Source organism: Oncorhynchus keta, unplaced genomic scaffold (genome assembly GCF_023373465.1).
Source record: "Oncorhynchus keta strain PuntledgeMale-10-30-2019 unplaced genomic scaffold, Oket_V2 Un_contig_16940_pilon_pilon, whole genome shotgun sequence".
NCBI classification, from domain to species: Eukaryota; Metazoa; Chordata; class Actinopteri; order Salmoniformes; family Salmonidae; genus Oncorhynchus; species Oncorhynchus keta.
The window spans coordinates 6405-24164 of record NW_026280200.1 but is presented as its reverse complement, the minus strand read 5'-3'; the positions used below and the strand labels follow the sequence as shown (position 1 = coordinate 24164).

Genomic DNA, 17760 nt, shown 5'->3' with positions numbered 1-17760 from the left:
TGTGGAACGAATTGGGCTGCACGCCATTACAAACTAACCTCTTTCTGTTTCCTTCTATCCATCCTCTCATCCATCTCGTTCTGTTTCCTTTTCTCTCTCTCCCTCACTCCCTCTTTCTCCCTCCCTCCCTCCCTCCCTCCCTCTCTCTCTCCACTATCAGAGCTAGCTGATATCAACAGAACAGACACTAGTTAGTGTTGCCGTAATAAAAGGGTTGTACTGTTCTCTCCTCGCGGATAGATTCCGGGCAAGCTCTCCTCTCCGTCCCAAATGGGACCCTAATCCCCTTTGTAGTGCACTAACATCGTTTTGAGTCCATAGATAATAGGGAACCATGTGGGACTCAGCGTTCCTCTCCGGCCACTCCACCTGTAGGGGCTGGCTGGTCGCCACGGCAGCCGTCGCCCGGACGCTGCTTGGATGGAGTTGTAATTAAGGAAACGGATTGGTAGCGGATCAGCCACTGAGGAGTGGAAATTGCAGAGAGAGGAGAAGAAAGCGAGAGAGATGGAGGCCGGGGGAGGGAGGGAGGGAGGGAGGGAGGGAGGGAGGGGGGAGGGAGGGAGGGGGAGGGAGGGAGGGAGGGAGGGAGGGAGGGAGGGAGGGAGGGAGGGAGGGAGGGAGGGAGGGAGGGAGGGAGGGAGGGAGGGAGGGAGGGAGGGAGGGAGGGAGGGAGGGAGGGAGGGAGGGAGGGAGGGAGGGAGGGAGGGAGGGAGGGAGGGAGGGAGGGAGGGGAGGGAGGGAGGGAGGGAGGGAGGGAGGGAGGGGGAGGGAGGGAGGGAGGGAGGGAGGGAGGGAGGGAGGGAGGGAGGGAGGGAGGGGGAGGGAGGGAGGGGGAGGGAGGGAGGGAGGGAGGGAGGGAGGGAGGGAGGGAGGGAGGGAGGGAGGGAGGGAGGGAGGGAGGGAGGGAGGGAGGGAGGGAGGAGGGAGGGAGGGAGGGAGGGAGGGAGGGGGAGGGAGGGAGGGAGGGAGGGAGGGAGGGAGGGAGGGAGGGAGGGAGGGAGGGAGGGGGCTGAGGAAGTTCAGAAAGTCACCAACATCGGTCTGTGCTTCCATTTCAAAAGCAAGACGAGAGTTTTGGTTGAAAATGAGGATCTACGATACTGGCTGATTGGTTGACAGGAGTGAAGCAGCACCAGTCTACAGGTCAGTCTGCAGGTCAGTCTACAGGTCAGTCTACAGGTCAGTCTACAGGTCAGTCTACAGGTCTATACGGGTCAGTCTACAGGTCAGTCTACAGGTCTATACAGGTCAGTCTACAGGTCAGTCTACAGGTCAGTCTACAGGTCTATACAGGTCAGTCTACAGGTCAGTCTACAGGTCAGTCTACAGGTCAGTCTACAGGTCTATACAGGTCAGTCTACAGGTCTATACAGGTCAGTCTACAGGTCAGTCTACAGGTCTATACAGGTCAGTCTACAGGTCAGTCTACAGGTCAGTCTACAGGTCTATACAGGTCAGTCTACAGGTCAGTCTACAGGTCAGTCTACAGGTCTATACAGGTCAGTCTACAGGTCAGTCTACAGGTCAGTCTACAGGTCTATACAGGTCAGTCTACAGGTCAGTCTACAGGTCTATACAGGTCAGTCTACAGGTCAGTCTACAGGTCAGTCTACAGGTCAGTCTACAGGTCTATGCAGGTCAGTCTACAGGTCAGTCTACAGGTCTATACAGGTCAGTCTACAGGTCAGTCTACAGGTCAGTCTACAGCATCAGTCTACAGGTCAGTCTACAGCATCAGTCTACAGGTAAGTCTACGGGTCAGTCTACAGGTCTATACACGTCAGTCTACACGTCAGTCTACAGGTCAGTCTACAGGTCAGTCTACAGCATCAGTCTACAGGTCAGTCTACAGGTCAGTCTACAGGTCAGTCTACAGCTCTATAGAGGTCAGTCTGCAGGTCAGTCTACAGGTCAGTCTACAGGTCAGTCTGCAGGTCAGTCTGCAGGTCAGTCTACAGGTCAGTCTACAGGTCAGTCTACAGGTCAGTCTACAGGTCTATACAGTCAACAGGAGGTGATTTGTACTGTATCCACTTCTAAATGGTAATTCATAATCGATAGCAACAGTGTGTCACCAAGACAGTTCCTTTCTGCAGTCATTTTTACATGAGGTACACATTCAGAGTACTAATATATTTTTGGGGAAATCAATTGAAATGTCATAAAATGGCATTTCCTTATAAAAAGAAAAAGTGAAAAAGCCCTGTCTAACAAGGCGGGGGGGAGGGAGGTCTACTAAGCTATATGGAATTGTTTTAAAAGGTCATAAAATGGCATTTCCTTACTAAGCTATATGGAATTGTTTTAAAAGGTCATAAAATGGCATCTCCTTACTAAGCTATATGGAATTGTTTTAAAAAGGTCATAAAATGGCATTTCCTTACTAAGCTATATGGAATTGTTTTAAAAGGTCATTAAATTGCATTTCTTTACTAAGCTATATGGAATTGTTTTAAAAGGTCATTAAATTGCATTTCTTTACTAAGCTAACATATGGAATTATTATAAAAAAATATGTTTTTGGTGGATTTTTTAAATTTGGCCTTACGGCTATTAGACAATAGAAACGCATTGAATAACAGATTCACTGCATGGAACAGATAACCCCCACCCCCCAAAAAAAAGAGGAAGGATTCTCTGTGCCGTGGACATGGACTATAGAGGGTTAAAGAGGAAGGATTCACTGTGCCGTGGACATGGACTATAGAGGGTTAAAGAGGAAGGATTCACTGTGCCGTGGACATGGACTATAGAGGGTTAAAGAGGAAGGATTCACTGTGCCGTGGACATGGACTATAGAGGGTTAAAGAGGAAGGATTCACTGTGCCGTGGACATGGACTATAGAGGGTTAAAGAGGAAGGATTCGCTGTGCCGTGGACATGGACTATAGAGGGTTAAAGAGGAAGGATTCACTGTGCCGTGGACATGGACTATAGAGGGTTAAAGATGAAGGATTCACTGTGCCGTGGACATGGACTATAGAGGGTTAAAGAGGAAGGATTCTCTGTGCCGCGGACATGGACTATAGAGGGTTAAAGAGGAAGGATTCACTGTGCCGTGGACATGGACTATAGAGGGTTAAAGAGGAAGGATTCACTGTGCCGTGGACATGGACTATAGAGGGTTAAAGAGGAAGGATTCACTGTGCCGTGGACATGGACTATAGAGGGTTAAAGAGGAAGGATTCGCTGTGCCGTGGACATGGACTATAGAGGGTTAAAGATGAAGGATTCGCTGTGCCGTAGACATGGACTATAGAGGGTTAAAGAGGAAGGATTCACTGTGCCGTAGACATGGACTATAGAGGGTTAAAGAGGAAGGATTCGCTGTGCCGTGGACATGGACTATAGAGGTTTAAAGAGGAAGGATTCACTGTGCCGTGGACATGGACTATAGAGGGTTAAAGAGGAAGGATTCGCTGTGCCGTGGACATGGACTATAGAGGGTTAAAGAGGAAGGATTCACTGTGCCGTGGACATGGACTATAGAGGGTTAAAGAGGAAGGATTCACTGTGCCGTGGACATGGACTATAGAGGGTTAAAGAGGAAGGATTCGCTGTGCCGTGGACATGGACTATAGAGGGTTAAAGAGGAAGGATTCACTGTGCCGTGGACATGGACTATAGAGGGTTAAAGAGGATGGATTCACTGTGCCGTGGACATGGACTATAGAGGGTTAAAGAGGAAGGATTTGAACTAGTAGTTGTTGTCTACCTGATCTGGGACAGGTGTTTGAACTAGTAGTTGTTCTCTACCTGATCTGGGACAGGTAATGAACTAGTAGTTGTTCTCTACCTGATCTGGGACAGGTGTTTGAACTAGTAGTTGTTCTCTACCTGATCTGGGACAGGTGTTTGAACTAGTAGTTGTTCTCTACCTGATCTGGGACAGGTATTTGAACTAGTTGTTGTCTACCTGATCTGGGACAGGTGTTTGAACTAGTAGTTGTTCTCTACCTGATCTGGGACAGGTATTTGAACTAGTAGTTGTTCTCTACCTGATCTGGGACAGGTATTTGAACTAGTTGTTGTCTACCTGATCTGGGACAGGTATTTGAACTAGTAGTTGTTATCTACCTGATCTGGGACAGGTGTTTGAACTAGTAGTTGTTATCTACCTGATCTGGGACAGGTATTTGAACTAGTAGTTGTTATCTACCTGATCTGGGACAGGTGTTTGAACTAGTAGTTGTTCTCTACCTGATCTGGGACAGGTATTTGAACTAGTAGTTGTTATCTACCTGATCTGGGACAGGTGTTTGAACTAGTAGTTAGTTGTTCTCTACCTGATCTGTGACAGGTGTTTGAACTAGTAGTTGTTCTCTACCTGATCTGGGACAGGTATTTGAACTAGTAGTTGTTCTCTACCTGATCTGGGACAGGTATTTGAACTAGTTGTTGTCTACCTGATCTGGGACAGGTATTTGAACTAGTAGTTGTTATCTACCTGATCTGGGACAGGTGTTTGAACTAGTAGTTGTTCTCTACCTGATCTGGGACAGGTGTTTGAACTAGTAGTTGTTCTCTACCTGATCTGGGACAGGTGTTTGAACTAGTAGTTGTTCTCTACCTGATCTGGGACAGGTGTTTGAACTAGTAGTTGTTCTCTACCTGATCTGGGACAGGTATTTGAACTAGTAGTTGTTCTCTACCTGATCTGGGACAGGTATTTGAACTAGTTGTTGTCTACCTGATCTGGGACAGGTATTTGAACTAGTAGTTGTTATCTACCTGATCTGGGACAGGTATTTGAACTAGTAGTTGTTATCTACCTGATCTGGGACAGGTATTTGAACTAGTAGTTGTTCTCTACCTGATCTGGGACAGGTATTTGAACTAGTTGTTGTCTACCTGATCTGGGACAGGTATTTGAACTAGTAGTTGTTATCTACCTGATCTGGGACAGGTGTTTGAACTAGTAGTTGTTCTCTACCTGATCTGGGACAGGTGTTTGAACTAGTAGTTGTTCTCTACCTGATCTGGGACAGGTGTTTGAACTAGTAGTTGTTCTCTACCTGATCTGGGACAGGTGTTTGAACTAGTAGTTAGTTGTTCTCTACCTGATCTGGGACAGGTATTTGAAATAGTAGTTGTTCTCTACCTGATCTGGGACAGGTATTTGAACTAGTTGTTGTCTACCTGATCTGGGACAGGTATTTGAACTAGTAGTTGTTATCTACCTGATCTGGGACAGGTATTTGAACTAGTAGTTGTTCTCTACCTGATCTGGGACAGGTGTTTGAACTAGTAGTTGTTCTCTACCTGATCTGGAACAGGTGTTTGAACTAGTAGTTGTTCTCTACCTGATCTGGGACAGGTGTTTGAACTAGTAGTTAGTTGTTCTCTACCTGATCTGGGACAGGTATTTGAACTAGTTGTTGTCTACCTGATCTGGGACAGGTATTTGAACTAGTAATTGTTATCTACCTGATCTGGGACAGGTATTTGAACTAGTAGTTGTTATCTACCTGATCTGGAACAGGTGTTTGAACTAGTAGTTGTTCTCTACCTGATCTGGGACAGGTATTTGAACTAGTAGTTGTTCTCTACCTGATCTGGGACAGGTGTCTGAACTAGTAGTTGTTCTCTACCTGATCTGGGACAGGTATTTGAACTAGTAGTTGTTCTCTACCTGATCTGGGACAGGTGTATGAACTAGTAGTTGTTCTCTACCTGATCTGGGACAGGTGTATGAACTAGTAGTTGTACTCTACCTGATCTGGGACAGGTGTATGAACTAGTAGTTGTACTCTACCTGATCTGGGACAGGTATTTGAACTAGTAGTTGTACTCTACCTGATCTGGGACAGGTATTTGAACTAGTAGTTGTTCTCTACCTGATCTGGGACAGGTGTTTGAACTAGTAGTTGTACTCTACCTGATCTGGGACAGGTATTTGAACTAGTAGTTGTTCTCTACCTGATCTGGGACAGGTATTTGAACTAGTAGTTGTTCTCTACCTGATCTGGGACAGGTATTTGAACTAGTAGTTGTACTCTACCTGATCTGGGACAGGTGTTTGAACTAGTAGTTGTACTCTACCTGATCTGGGACAGGTATTTGAACTAGTAGTTGTACTCTACCTGATCTGGGACAGGTGTGTGAACTAGTAGTTGTACTCTACCTGATCTGGGACAGGTGTATGAACTAGTAGTTGTACTCTACCTGATCTGGGACAGGTGTATGAACTAGTAGTTGTACTCTACCTGATCTGGGACAGGTATTTGAACTAGTAGTTGTACTCTACCTGATCTGGGACAGGTGTATGAACTAGTAGTTGTACTCTACCTGATCTGGGACAGGTATTTGAACTAGTAGTTGTACTCTACCTGATCTGGGACAGGTGTGTGAACTCGAGGCCCACAGCGTTGGTGTGTCCGTCTGTCATCTGCAGCCGCAGCATCCTGGGGGCTCCCTGAGACTCCTCGTTGTCCTTGGGAGCCGACACGTTCCTCACCTTCTGAACCTGCAGCACGCACGGACCATCCAACTGAGGGCGGGGTACGGGGTGATGGAAAAGACGAAAGACAACGGTCGTGTTAATTAGAGCACACTGGAGCACAAACCTTTTAGTACAGACAGAGAGTGAGTTAGGGGTCCGTATTCATTAGGGCACACTGGAGCAAAAACCTTTTGGTACAGCCAGAGAGTGAGTTAGGGGTCCGTATTCATTAGGGCACACTGTAGCAAAAACCTTTTAGTACAGCCAGAGAGTGAGTTAGGGGTCCGTATTCATTAGGGCACACTGTAGCAAAAACCTTTTAGTACAGCCAGAGAGTGAGTTAGGGGTCCGTATTCATTAGGGCACACTGTAGCAAAAACCTTTTAGTACAGCCAGAGAGTGAGTTAGGGGTCCGTATTCATTAGGGCACACTGTAGCAAAAACCTTTTAGTACAGCCAGAGAGTGAGTTAGGGGTCCGTATTCATTAGGGCACACTGGAGCAAAACCTTTTAGTACAGCCAGAGAGTGAGTTAGGGTTCCGTATTCATTAGGGCACACTGTAGCAAAAACCTTTTAGTACAGCTAGAGAGTGAGTTAGGGAGGCGTCCGTATTCATTAGGACATACTGTAGCAAAAACCTCTTTAGTACAGCCAGAGGGTGAGTTAGGGGTCCGTATTCATTAGGGCACACTGTAGCAGAAACCTTTTAGTACAGCCAGAGAGTGAGTTAGGGGTCCGTATTCATTAGGGCACACTGTAGCAAAACCTTTTAGTACAGCCAGAGAGTGAGTTAGGGGTCCGTATTCATTAAGCACCAAACAGATCACCAGCTCTGGTGTGTCCTAATGTCAGGGTTTGTTGCAGTAAAGACATCAGCCTTGTAACCAGGAACTGGCAAACAACCTCACCAGATGGTTCCAGCATCAATAACTGCTCCTCTGGGATGAATAAAGTTTATTGAATTGAGCTGCCCTCACCGTCTCCTCGCTCAAATGGACCTTACTGCTTTTACAGTTGTCGGGAAGTTTACATCCACTTAGGTTGGAGTCATTAAAACTAGTTTAAATACACTTAGGTTGGAGTCATTAAAACTAGTTTACATACACTTAGGTTGGAGTCATTAAAACTAGTTTACATACACTTAGGTTGGAGTCATTAAAACTAGTTTACATACACTTAGGTTGGAGTCATTAAAACTAGTTTATATCCACTTAGATTGGAGTCATTAACACTAGTTTACATACACTTAGATTGGAGTCATTAACACTAGTTTACATACACTTAGATTGGAGTCATTAACACTAGTTTACATACACTTAGGTTGGAGTCATTAAAACTAGTTTACACACACTTAGATTGGAGTCATTAACACTAGTTTACATACACTTAGGTTGGAGTCATTAAAACTAGTTTATACACACTTAGATTGGAGTCATTAACACTAGTTTCCATACACTTAGATTGGAGTCATTAACACTAGTTTACATACACTGAGGTTGGAGTCATTAACACCAGTTTACATACACTTAGATTGGAGTCATTAAAACTAGTTTACATCCACTTAGGTTGGAGTCATTAAAACTAGTTTACATACACTTAGATTGGAGTCATTAAAACTAGTTTACACACACTTAGGTTGGAGTCATTAAAACTAGTTTACACACACTTAGATTGGAGTCATTAAAACTAGTTTACAAACACTTAAATTGGAGTCATTAAAACTAGTTTACACCCACTTAGGTTGGAGTCATTAAAACTAGTTTACATCCACTTAGGTTGGAGTCATTAAGACGAGTTTACATACACTTAGGTTGGAGTCATTAAAACTAGTTTACATCCACTTAGGTTGGAGTCATTAAAACTAGTTTACATCCACTTAGGTTGGAGTCATTAAGACGAGTTTACATACACTTAGGTTGGAGTCATTAAAACTAGTTTACATCCACTTAGGTTGGAGTCATTAAAACTAGTTTACATACACTTAGGTTGGAGTCATTAAGACGAGTTTACACCCACTTAGGTTGGAGTCATTAAAACTAGTTTACATCCACTTAGGTTGGAGTCATTAAGACGAGTTTACATCCACTTAGGTTGGAGTCATTAAGACGAGTTTACACCCACTTAGGTTGGAGTCATTAAAACTAGTTTACATACACTTAGGTTGGAGTCATTAAGACGAGTTTACATCCACTTAGGTTGGAGTCATTAAGACGAGTTTACATCCACTTAGGTTGGAGTCATTAAGACGAGTTTACACCCACTTAGGTTGGAGTCATTAAAACTAGTTTACATCCACTTAGGTTGGAGTCATTAAGACGAGTTTACATCCACTTAGGTTGGAGTCATTAAAACTAGTTTACATCCACTTAGGTTGGAGTCATTAAAACTAGTTTACATCCACTTAGGTTGGAGTCATTAAGACGAGTTTACACCCACTTAGGTTGGAGTCATTAAAACTAGTTTACACCCACTTAGGTTGGAGTCATTAAAACTAGTTTACATACACTTAGGTTGGAGTCATTAAAACTAGTTTACATCCACTTAGGTTGGAGTCATTAAAACTAGTTTACATCCACTTAGGTTGGAGTCATTAAGACGAGTTTACACCCACTTAGGTTGGAGTCATTAAAACTAGTTTACATACACTTAGGTTGGAGTCATTAAAACTAGTTTACATACACTTAGGTTGGAGTCATTAAAACTAGTTTACATACACTTAGGTTGGAGTCATTAAGACGAGTTTACATCCACTTAGGTTGGAGTCATTAAAACTAGTTTACATACACTTAGGTTGGAGTCATTAAGACGAGTTTACATCCACTTAGGTTGGAGTCATTAAGACGAGTTTACACCCACTTAGGTTGGAGTCATTAAAACTAGTTTACATACACTTAGGTTGGAGTCATTAAGACTAGTTTACATACACTTAGGTTGGAGTCATTAAAACTAGTTTACATCCACTTAGGTTGGAGTCATTAAAACTAGTTTACATACACTTAGGTTGGAGTCATTAAGACGAGTTTACACCCACTTAGGTTGGAGTCATTAAAACTAGTTTACATACACTTAGGTTGGAGTCATTAAGACGAGTTTACATCCACTTAGGTTGGAGTCATTAAGACGAGTTTACACCCACTTAGGTTGGAGTCATTAAAACTAGTTTACATACACTTAGGTTGGAGTCATTAAAACTAGTTTACATCCACTTAGGTTGGAGTCATTAAAACTAGTTTACATACACTTAGGTTGGAGTCATTAAGACGAGTTTACACCCACTTAGGTTGGAGTCATTAAAACTAGTTTACATACACTTAGGTTGGAGTCATTAAGACGAGTTTACATACACTTAGGTTGGAGTCATTAAAACTAGTTTACATACACTTAGGTTGGAGTCATTAAAACTAGTTTACATACACTTTGGTTGGAGTCATTAAAACTAGTTTACATACACTTAGGTTGGAGTCATTAAAACTAGTTTACATACACTTAGGTTGGAGTCATTAAAACTAGTTTACATACACTTAGGTTGGAGTCATTAAAACTCATGTTTCAACCACTCCACACATGTTTTGTTAACTAACTATAGTTTAGGAAAGTCGGTTAGGACATCTACTTTGTGCATGACACAATTAATGTTTCCAACAATTGTTTACAAACATATTATTTCACTTATTACTTCACTGTTTCACAATTCCAGTGGGTCAGAAGTTTACATACACTAAGTTGACTGAGCCTCTAAACAGCTTGGAAAATTCCCCAACTTATTGTGGGAAGCTTGTGGAAGGCTACCCGAAACGTTTCACCCAAGTTAAACAATTTAAAGGCAATGCTACCAAATACTAATTGAGTGTATGTAAACTTCTGACCCACTGGGAATGTGATGGAAAAAATAAAAACTGAAATAAATAATTCTCTCTACTATTATTCTGACATTTCACATTCTTAAAATAAAGTGGTGATCCTAACTGACCAAAGACAGGGATTTTTTGCCAGGATTAAATTTCAGGAATTGTGAAAAACTGATTTTAAATGCATTTGGCTTAGGTGTATGTAAACTTCAACTGTAAGTACCTGACCTTTCTTAATGCTTATGTACCTGACCTTCCTTAACGATCATGTACCTGACCTTCCTTAATGCTTATGTACCTGACCTTCCTTAACGATCATGTACCTGACCTTCCTTAATGCTTATGTACCTGACCTTCCTTAACGACCATGTACCTGACCTTCCTTAACGATCATGTACCTGACCTTCCTTAATGCTTATGTACCTGACCTTCCTTAACAATCATGTACCTGACCTTCCTTAATGCTTATGTACCTGACCTTCCTTAACGATCATGTACCTGACCTTCCTTAATGCTTATGTACCTGACCTTCCTTAACGATCATATACCTGACCTTCCTTAATGATCATGTACCTGACCTTCCTTAATGCTCATGTATCTGACCTTCCTTAACGACCATGTACCTGACCTTCCTTAATGACCATGTTCCTGACCTTCCTTAATGCTCATGTACCTGACCTTCCTTAACGATCATGTACCTGACCTTCCTTAACGATCATGTACCTGACCTTCCTTAACGATCATGTACCTGACCTTCCTTAACGATCATGTACCTGACCTTCCTTAACGATCATGTACCTGACCTTCCTTAACGATCATGTACCTGACCTTCCTTAACGATCATGTACCTGACCTTCCTTAACGAACATGTACCTGACATTCCTTAATGACCATGTACCTGACCTTCCTTAATGACCATGTACCTGACCTTCATTAATGCTTAAGTACCTGACCTTCCTTAATGCTTAAGTACCTGACCTTCCTTAACGACCATGTACCTGACCTTCCTTAACGATCATGTACCTGACCTTCCGTAACGATCATGTACCTGACCTTCCGTAACGATCATGTACCTGACCTTCCTTAATGCTTAAGTACCTGACCTTCCTTAACGATCATGTACCTGACCTTCCTTACCGGCCATATACCTGACCTTCCTTACCGGCCATATACCTGACCTTCCTTAACGGTCATATACCTGACCTTCCTTAACGATCATGTACCTGACTTTCCTTAACGATCATGTACCTGACCTTCCTTAATGCGTATGTACCTGACCTTCCTTAACGATCATGTACCTGACCTTCCTTAACGATCATGTACCTGACCTTCCTTAACGATCATGTACCTGACCTTTCTTAACGACCATGTACCTGACCTTCCTTAATGACCATGTACCTGACCTTCCTTAACGATCATGTACCTGACCTTCCTTAACGATCATGTACCTGACCTTCCTTAACGATCATGTACCTGACCTTCTTAACGACCATGTACCTGACCTTCCTTAACGATCATGTACCTGACCTTCCTTAACGACCATGTACCTGACCTTCCTTAACGACCATGTACCTGACCTTCCTTAACGATCATGTACCTGACCTTCCTTAACGATCATGTACCTGACCTTCCTTAACGACCATGTACCTGACCTTTCTTAACGACCATGTACCTGACCTTCCTTAACGACCATGTACCTGACCTTCCTTAACGACCATGTACCTGACCTTCCTTAACGACCATGTACCTGACCTTCCTTAACGACCATGTACCTGACCTTCCTTAACGACCATGTACCTGACCTTCCTTAACGACCATGTACCTGACCTTCCTTAACGATCATGTACCTGACCTTCCTTAACGATCATGTACCTGACCTTCCTTAACGATCATGTACCTGACCTTCCTTACCGACCATATATCTGACCTTCCTTAACGATCATGTACCTGACCTTCCTTACCGGCCATATATCTGACCTTCCTTAACGACCATGTACCTGACCTTCCTTACCGGCAATATACCTGACCTTCCTTAACGATCATGTACCTGACCTTCCTTAACGACCATGTACCTGACCTTCCTTAACGACCATGTACCTGACCTTCCTTAACGACCATGTACCTGACCTTCCTTAACGATCATGTACCTGCCCTTCCTTAACGATCATGTACCTGACCTTCCTTAACGACCATGTACCTAACCTTCCTTAACGATCATGTACCTGATCTTCCTTAACGATCATGTACCTGACCTTCCTTAACGACCATGTACCTAAACTTCCTTAACGATCATGTACCTGATCTTCCTTAACGATCATGTACCTGACCTTCCTTAACGACCATGTACCTAACCTTCCTTAACGATCATGTACCTGATCTTCCTTAACGATCATGTACCTGACCTTCCTTAACGACCATGTACCTAACCTTCCTTAACGATCATGTACCTGATCTTCCTTAACGACCATATACCTGACCTTCCTTAACGACCATGTACCTGACCTTCCTTAACGACCATGTACCTGACCTTCCTTAACGATCATGTACCTGACCTTCCTTAACGATCATGTACCTGACCTTCCTTAACGATCATGTACCTGACCTTCCTTACCGGCCATATATCTGACCTTCCTTAACGACCATGTACCTGACCTTCCTTACCGGCAATATACCTGACCTTCCTTAACGATCATGTACCTGACCTTCCTTAACGATCATGTACCTGACCTTCCTTAACGACCATGTACCTGACCTTCCTTAACGACCATGTACCTGACCTTCCTTAACGATCATGTACCTGACCTTCCTTAACGATCATGTACCTGACCTTCCTTAACGACCATGTACCTAACCTTCCTTAACGATCATGTACCTGATCTTCCTTAACGATCATGTACCTGACCTTCCTTAACGACCATGTACCTAAACTTCCTTAACGATCATGTACCTGATCTTCCTTAACGATCATGTACCTGACCTTCCTTAACGACCATGTACCTAACCTTCCTTAACGATCATGTACCTGACCTTCCTTAACGACCATGTACCTGACCTCCCTTAACGCTGATGTACCGTTAAACAGAGTGTGTTTGTTCTTCAGGTCCATGTTGTAAACAGAGAAGTGGCAACTGAAGAGCCATAAAGAAATAACACTACTCAGATGGTTCTTTTCACAGCTCTGGTTCTGGTTCCCTCGTTTACATTCAACTGAGGTTTACACGTTCCAATTAAAATGGTTTCTGGGCTCCAAGAGCTGGCAATTCTACGGCATATTCAATCACCTCTTTGTAAATGCAGTACATATTAATTGCAGTCTAGTGATAACCAACTCTGGGAAAAGAGCCAAGCAAAGATGATAGTAACGTAATGCAGACAGACTGAGACATTCTGAATCACCAGCATTGATGGCGCTTCCCTGTTAGACTAATGCAGAGTGGGAGTTGGACTTACCTGAAAGGAGTGCAATATCTTATACAGAGCCTTAGGAGGACCGTGGGTTATTATCTCTGAGGACCGTGGGTTATTATCTCTCTGAGGACCGTGGGTTATTATCTCTCTGAGGACCGTGGGTTATTATCTCTCTGAGGACCGTGGGTTATTAGCTCTCTGAGGACCGTGGGTTATTATCTCTGAGGACCGTGGGTTATTAGCTCTCTGAGGACCGTGGGTTATTATCTCTGAGGACCGTGGGTTATTATCTCTGAGGACCGTGGGTTATTATCTCTGAGGACCGTGGGTTATTATCTCTCTTAGGACCGTGGGTTATTATCTCTCTGAGGACCGTGGGTTATTATCTCTGAGGACCGTGGGTTATTAGCTCTCTGAGGACTGTGGGTTATTATCTCTGAGGACCGTGGGTTATTAGCTCTCTGAGGACCGTGGGTTATTAGCTCTCTGAGGACCGTGGGTTATTATCTCTCTTAGGAACGTGGGTTATTATCTCTGAGGACCGTGGGTTATTATCTCTGAGGACCGTGGTTTATTATCTCTCTGAGGACCGTGGGTTATTATCTCTGAGGACCGTGGGTTATTAGCTCTCTGAGCTTTAAGAGGACCGTGGGTTATTATCTCTCTGAGGACCGTGGGTTATTATCTCTCTGAGGACCGTGGGTTATTAGCTCTCTGAGGACCGTGGGTTATTAGCTCTCTGAGGACCGTGGGTTATTATCTCTCTGAGGACCGTGGGTTATTATCTCTGAGGACTGTGGGTTATTAGCTCTCTGAGGACCGTGGGTTATTATCTCTGAGGACCGTAGGTTATTAGCTCTCTGAGCTTTAGGAGAACCGTGGGTTATTAGCTCTCTGAGCTTTAAGAGGGCCGTGGGTTATTAGCTCTGAGCTTTAGGAGAACCGTGGGTTATTAGCTCTCTGAGGACCGTGGGTTATTAGCTCTCTGAGGACCGTAGGTTATTAGCTCTCTGAGCTTTAGGAGAACCGTGGGTTATTAGCTCTCTGAGCTTTAAGAGGGCCGTGGGTTATTAGCTCTCTGAGGACCGGGGGTTATTATCTCTGAGGACCGTGGGTTATTAGCTCTCTTTGCTTTAGAAGGACCGTGGGTTATTATCTCTGAGGACCGTGGGTTATTAGCTCTCTTTGCTTTAGAAGGACCGTGGGTTATTAGCTCTCTGAGGACCGTGGGTTATTAGCTCTCTGAGGACCATGGGTTATTAGCTCTCTTTGCTTTAGAAGGACCGTGGGTTATTAGCTCTCTGAGGACCGTGGGTTATTAGCTCTCTTTGCTTTAGAAGGACCGTGGGTTATTATCTCTGAGGACCGTGGGTTATTAGCTCTCTTTGCTTTAGAAGAACCGTGGGTTATTAGCTCTCTTTGCTTTAGAAGGACCGTGGGTTATTAGCTCTCTTTGCTTTAGAAGGACCGTGGGTTATTAGCTCTCTGAGCTTTAGGAGGACCGTGGGTTATTAGTTCTCTGAGCTTTAGAAGGACTGTGGGTTATTAGCTCTCTGAGCTTTAGAAGGACTGTGGGTTATTTGCTCACATACAAATTAATTAATTAATTATCTCCCTCGTCATCATCTGTGTCTTTTTCTCAGTTGAACTCAGTGCAACTCCCCACATGGCTGAAGAGTGGAATGAAGGCATTTTAAAGCTGGTGTGGCAGAGACATCTAGTGGTCTTTGGAAGTAGTGCATTTTTCTGTATTTCTCAAACGTGCACAGGACAGTGTAACCAACAGGGTATCAAACCCAGGTCAGGTGCATGTTGTTTTCAAGGCTGAGATAAATAGCCCACTGAGCTAAACGCCTAGGAGTTAGCTTTCCATGTTGCCATGTGTCTTCAGCATGGGTACTCACCATAACAGTCTAGCTTGACTAACCCCCATCCACTATTAGATCTATGACCATAGCAGTCTAGCTTGACTAACCTCCATCCACTATTAGATCTATGACCATAACAGTCTAGCTTGACTAACCCCCATCCACTATTAGATCTATGACCATAACAGTCTAGCTTGACTAACCCCCATCCACTATTAGATCTATGACCATAACAGTCTAGCTTGACTAACCTCCATCCACTATTAGATCTATGACCATAGCAGTCTAGCTTGACTAACCCCCCATCCACTATTAGATCTATGACCATAACAGTCTAGCTTGACTAACCTCCATCCACTATTAGATCTATGACCATAGCAGTCTAGCTTGACTAACCTCCATCCACTATTAGATCTATGACCATAACAGTCTAGCTTGACTAACCCCCCATCCACTATTAGATCTATGACCATAGCAGTCTAGCTTGACTAACCCCCATCCACTATTAGATCTATGACCATAACTGTCTAGCTTGACTAACCTCCATCCACTATTAGATCTATGACCATAGCAGTCTAGTTTGACTAACCTCCATCCACTATTAGATCCATGACCATAGCAGTCTAGCTTGACTAACCTCCATCCACTATTAGATCTATGACCATAACAGTCTAGCTTGACTAACCTCCATCCACTATTAGATCTATGACCATAGCAGTCTAGCTTGACTAACCTCCATCCACTATTAGATCTATGACCATAGCAGTCTAGCTTGACTAACCTCCATCCACTATTAGATCTATGACCATAGCAGTCTAGCTTGACTAACCTCCATCCACTATTAGATCTATGACCATAACAGTCTAGCTTGACTAACCTCCATCCACTATTAGATCTATGACCATAGCAGTCTAGCTTGACTAACCTCCATCCACTATTAGATCTATGACCATAACAGTCTAGCTTGACTAACCTCCATCCACTATTAGATCTATGACCATAGCAGTCTAGCTTGACTAACCTCCATCCACTATTAGATCTATGACCATAGCAGTCTAGCTTGACTAACCTCCATCCACTATTAGATCTATGACCATAGCAGTCTAGCTTGACTAACCTCCATCCACTATTAGATCTATGACCATAGCAGTCTAGCTTGACTAACCTCCATCCACTATTAGATCTATGACCATAACAGTCTAGCTTGACTAACCTCCATCCACTATTAGATCTATGACCATAGCAGTCTAGCTTGACTAACCTCCATCCACTATTAGATCTATGACCATAACAGTCTAGCTTGACTAACCTCCATCCACTATTAGATCTATGACCATAGCAGTCTAGCTTGACTAACCTCCATCCACTATTAGATCTATGACCATAACAGTCTAGCTTGACTAACCTCCATCCACTATTAGATCTATGACCATAGCAGTCTAGCTTGATTAACCTCCATCCACTATTAGATCTGTTACCATGTGTCTTCAGCATGGTTAATCACCATAACAGTCTAGCTTGACTAACCTCCATCCACTATTAGACATTCCTGTTGGTTCCTGTTGGTTCCTGTTGGTTCTAACTTTGTTTTTGTTTTTGTTCTGTATCGAATCATTATGATGAGGATCTTTGACAGTTTCTCTGACCCTTGGGTGCACACACACACACACACACACACACACACACACACACACACACACACACATACACACACACACACACACACACACTGCCTCACCTTCTCCACCCGGCCACTGTGATGTCCGCAGGGAGAAACTTCCTGCCAATAGGCCTCAGGTCACTCTGTAGAGATAGTCACAGAGACAGGGGAGGGAGAAATAAGCAACACTTATCCCAACCAACATATTAGGCCGACAATGAGATGACCTGTAGTAAACCTCGAGATGCACAATTGAAAAGCAATGTAGAGAAACCTGTTTTGAAAGCTCTGGCAAATATTGGCCTGAATCTTGATTCTCCACACGTCTCTCAGAGTGGGCAAGAGCACACCCCTAGTCACGGACGTCAAAAACTATTGGATTGGTTTGAGTCTGATTCGTCTGATTGGGGCGGCAGGGTAGCCTAGTGGTTAGAGCGTTGGACTAGTAACCGGAAGGTTGCGAGTTCAAACCCCCGAGCTGACAAGGTACAAATCTGTCGTTCTGCCCCTGAACAGGCAGTTAACCCACT

At 43.8% G+C, this 17760-nt stretch overlaps 1 protein-coding gene across 1 annotated transcript in view; it reads right to left on the bottom strand.

The window, feature by feature from the left end:
* Positions 1–17367, bottom strand: part of LOC127919546 (tudor domain-containing protein 3-like) — a 48170-nt gene extending 30803 nt beyond the window's left edge. Inside the window, exons 1-2 of the mRNA XM_052503288.1 lie at positions 17309–17367; positions 6333–6493 (exon numbers count right to left, since the gene is read on the bottom strand). Coding sequence (XP_052359248.1) covers positions 6333–6406 — 74 coding nt within the window. The 5' untranslated portion in view covers positions 6407–6493; positions 17309–17367. The remainder of the gene's footprint in view (positions 1–6332; positions 6494–17308) is intronic.
* Between the last annotated feature and the right edge of the window lie 393 nt (positions 17368–17760).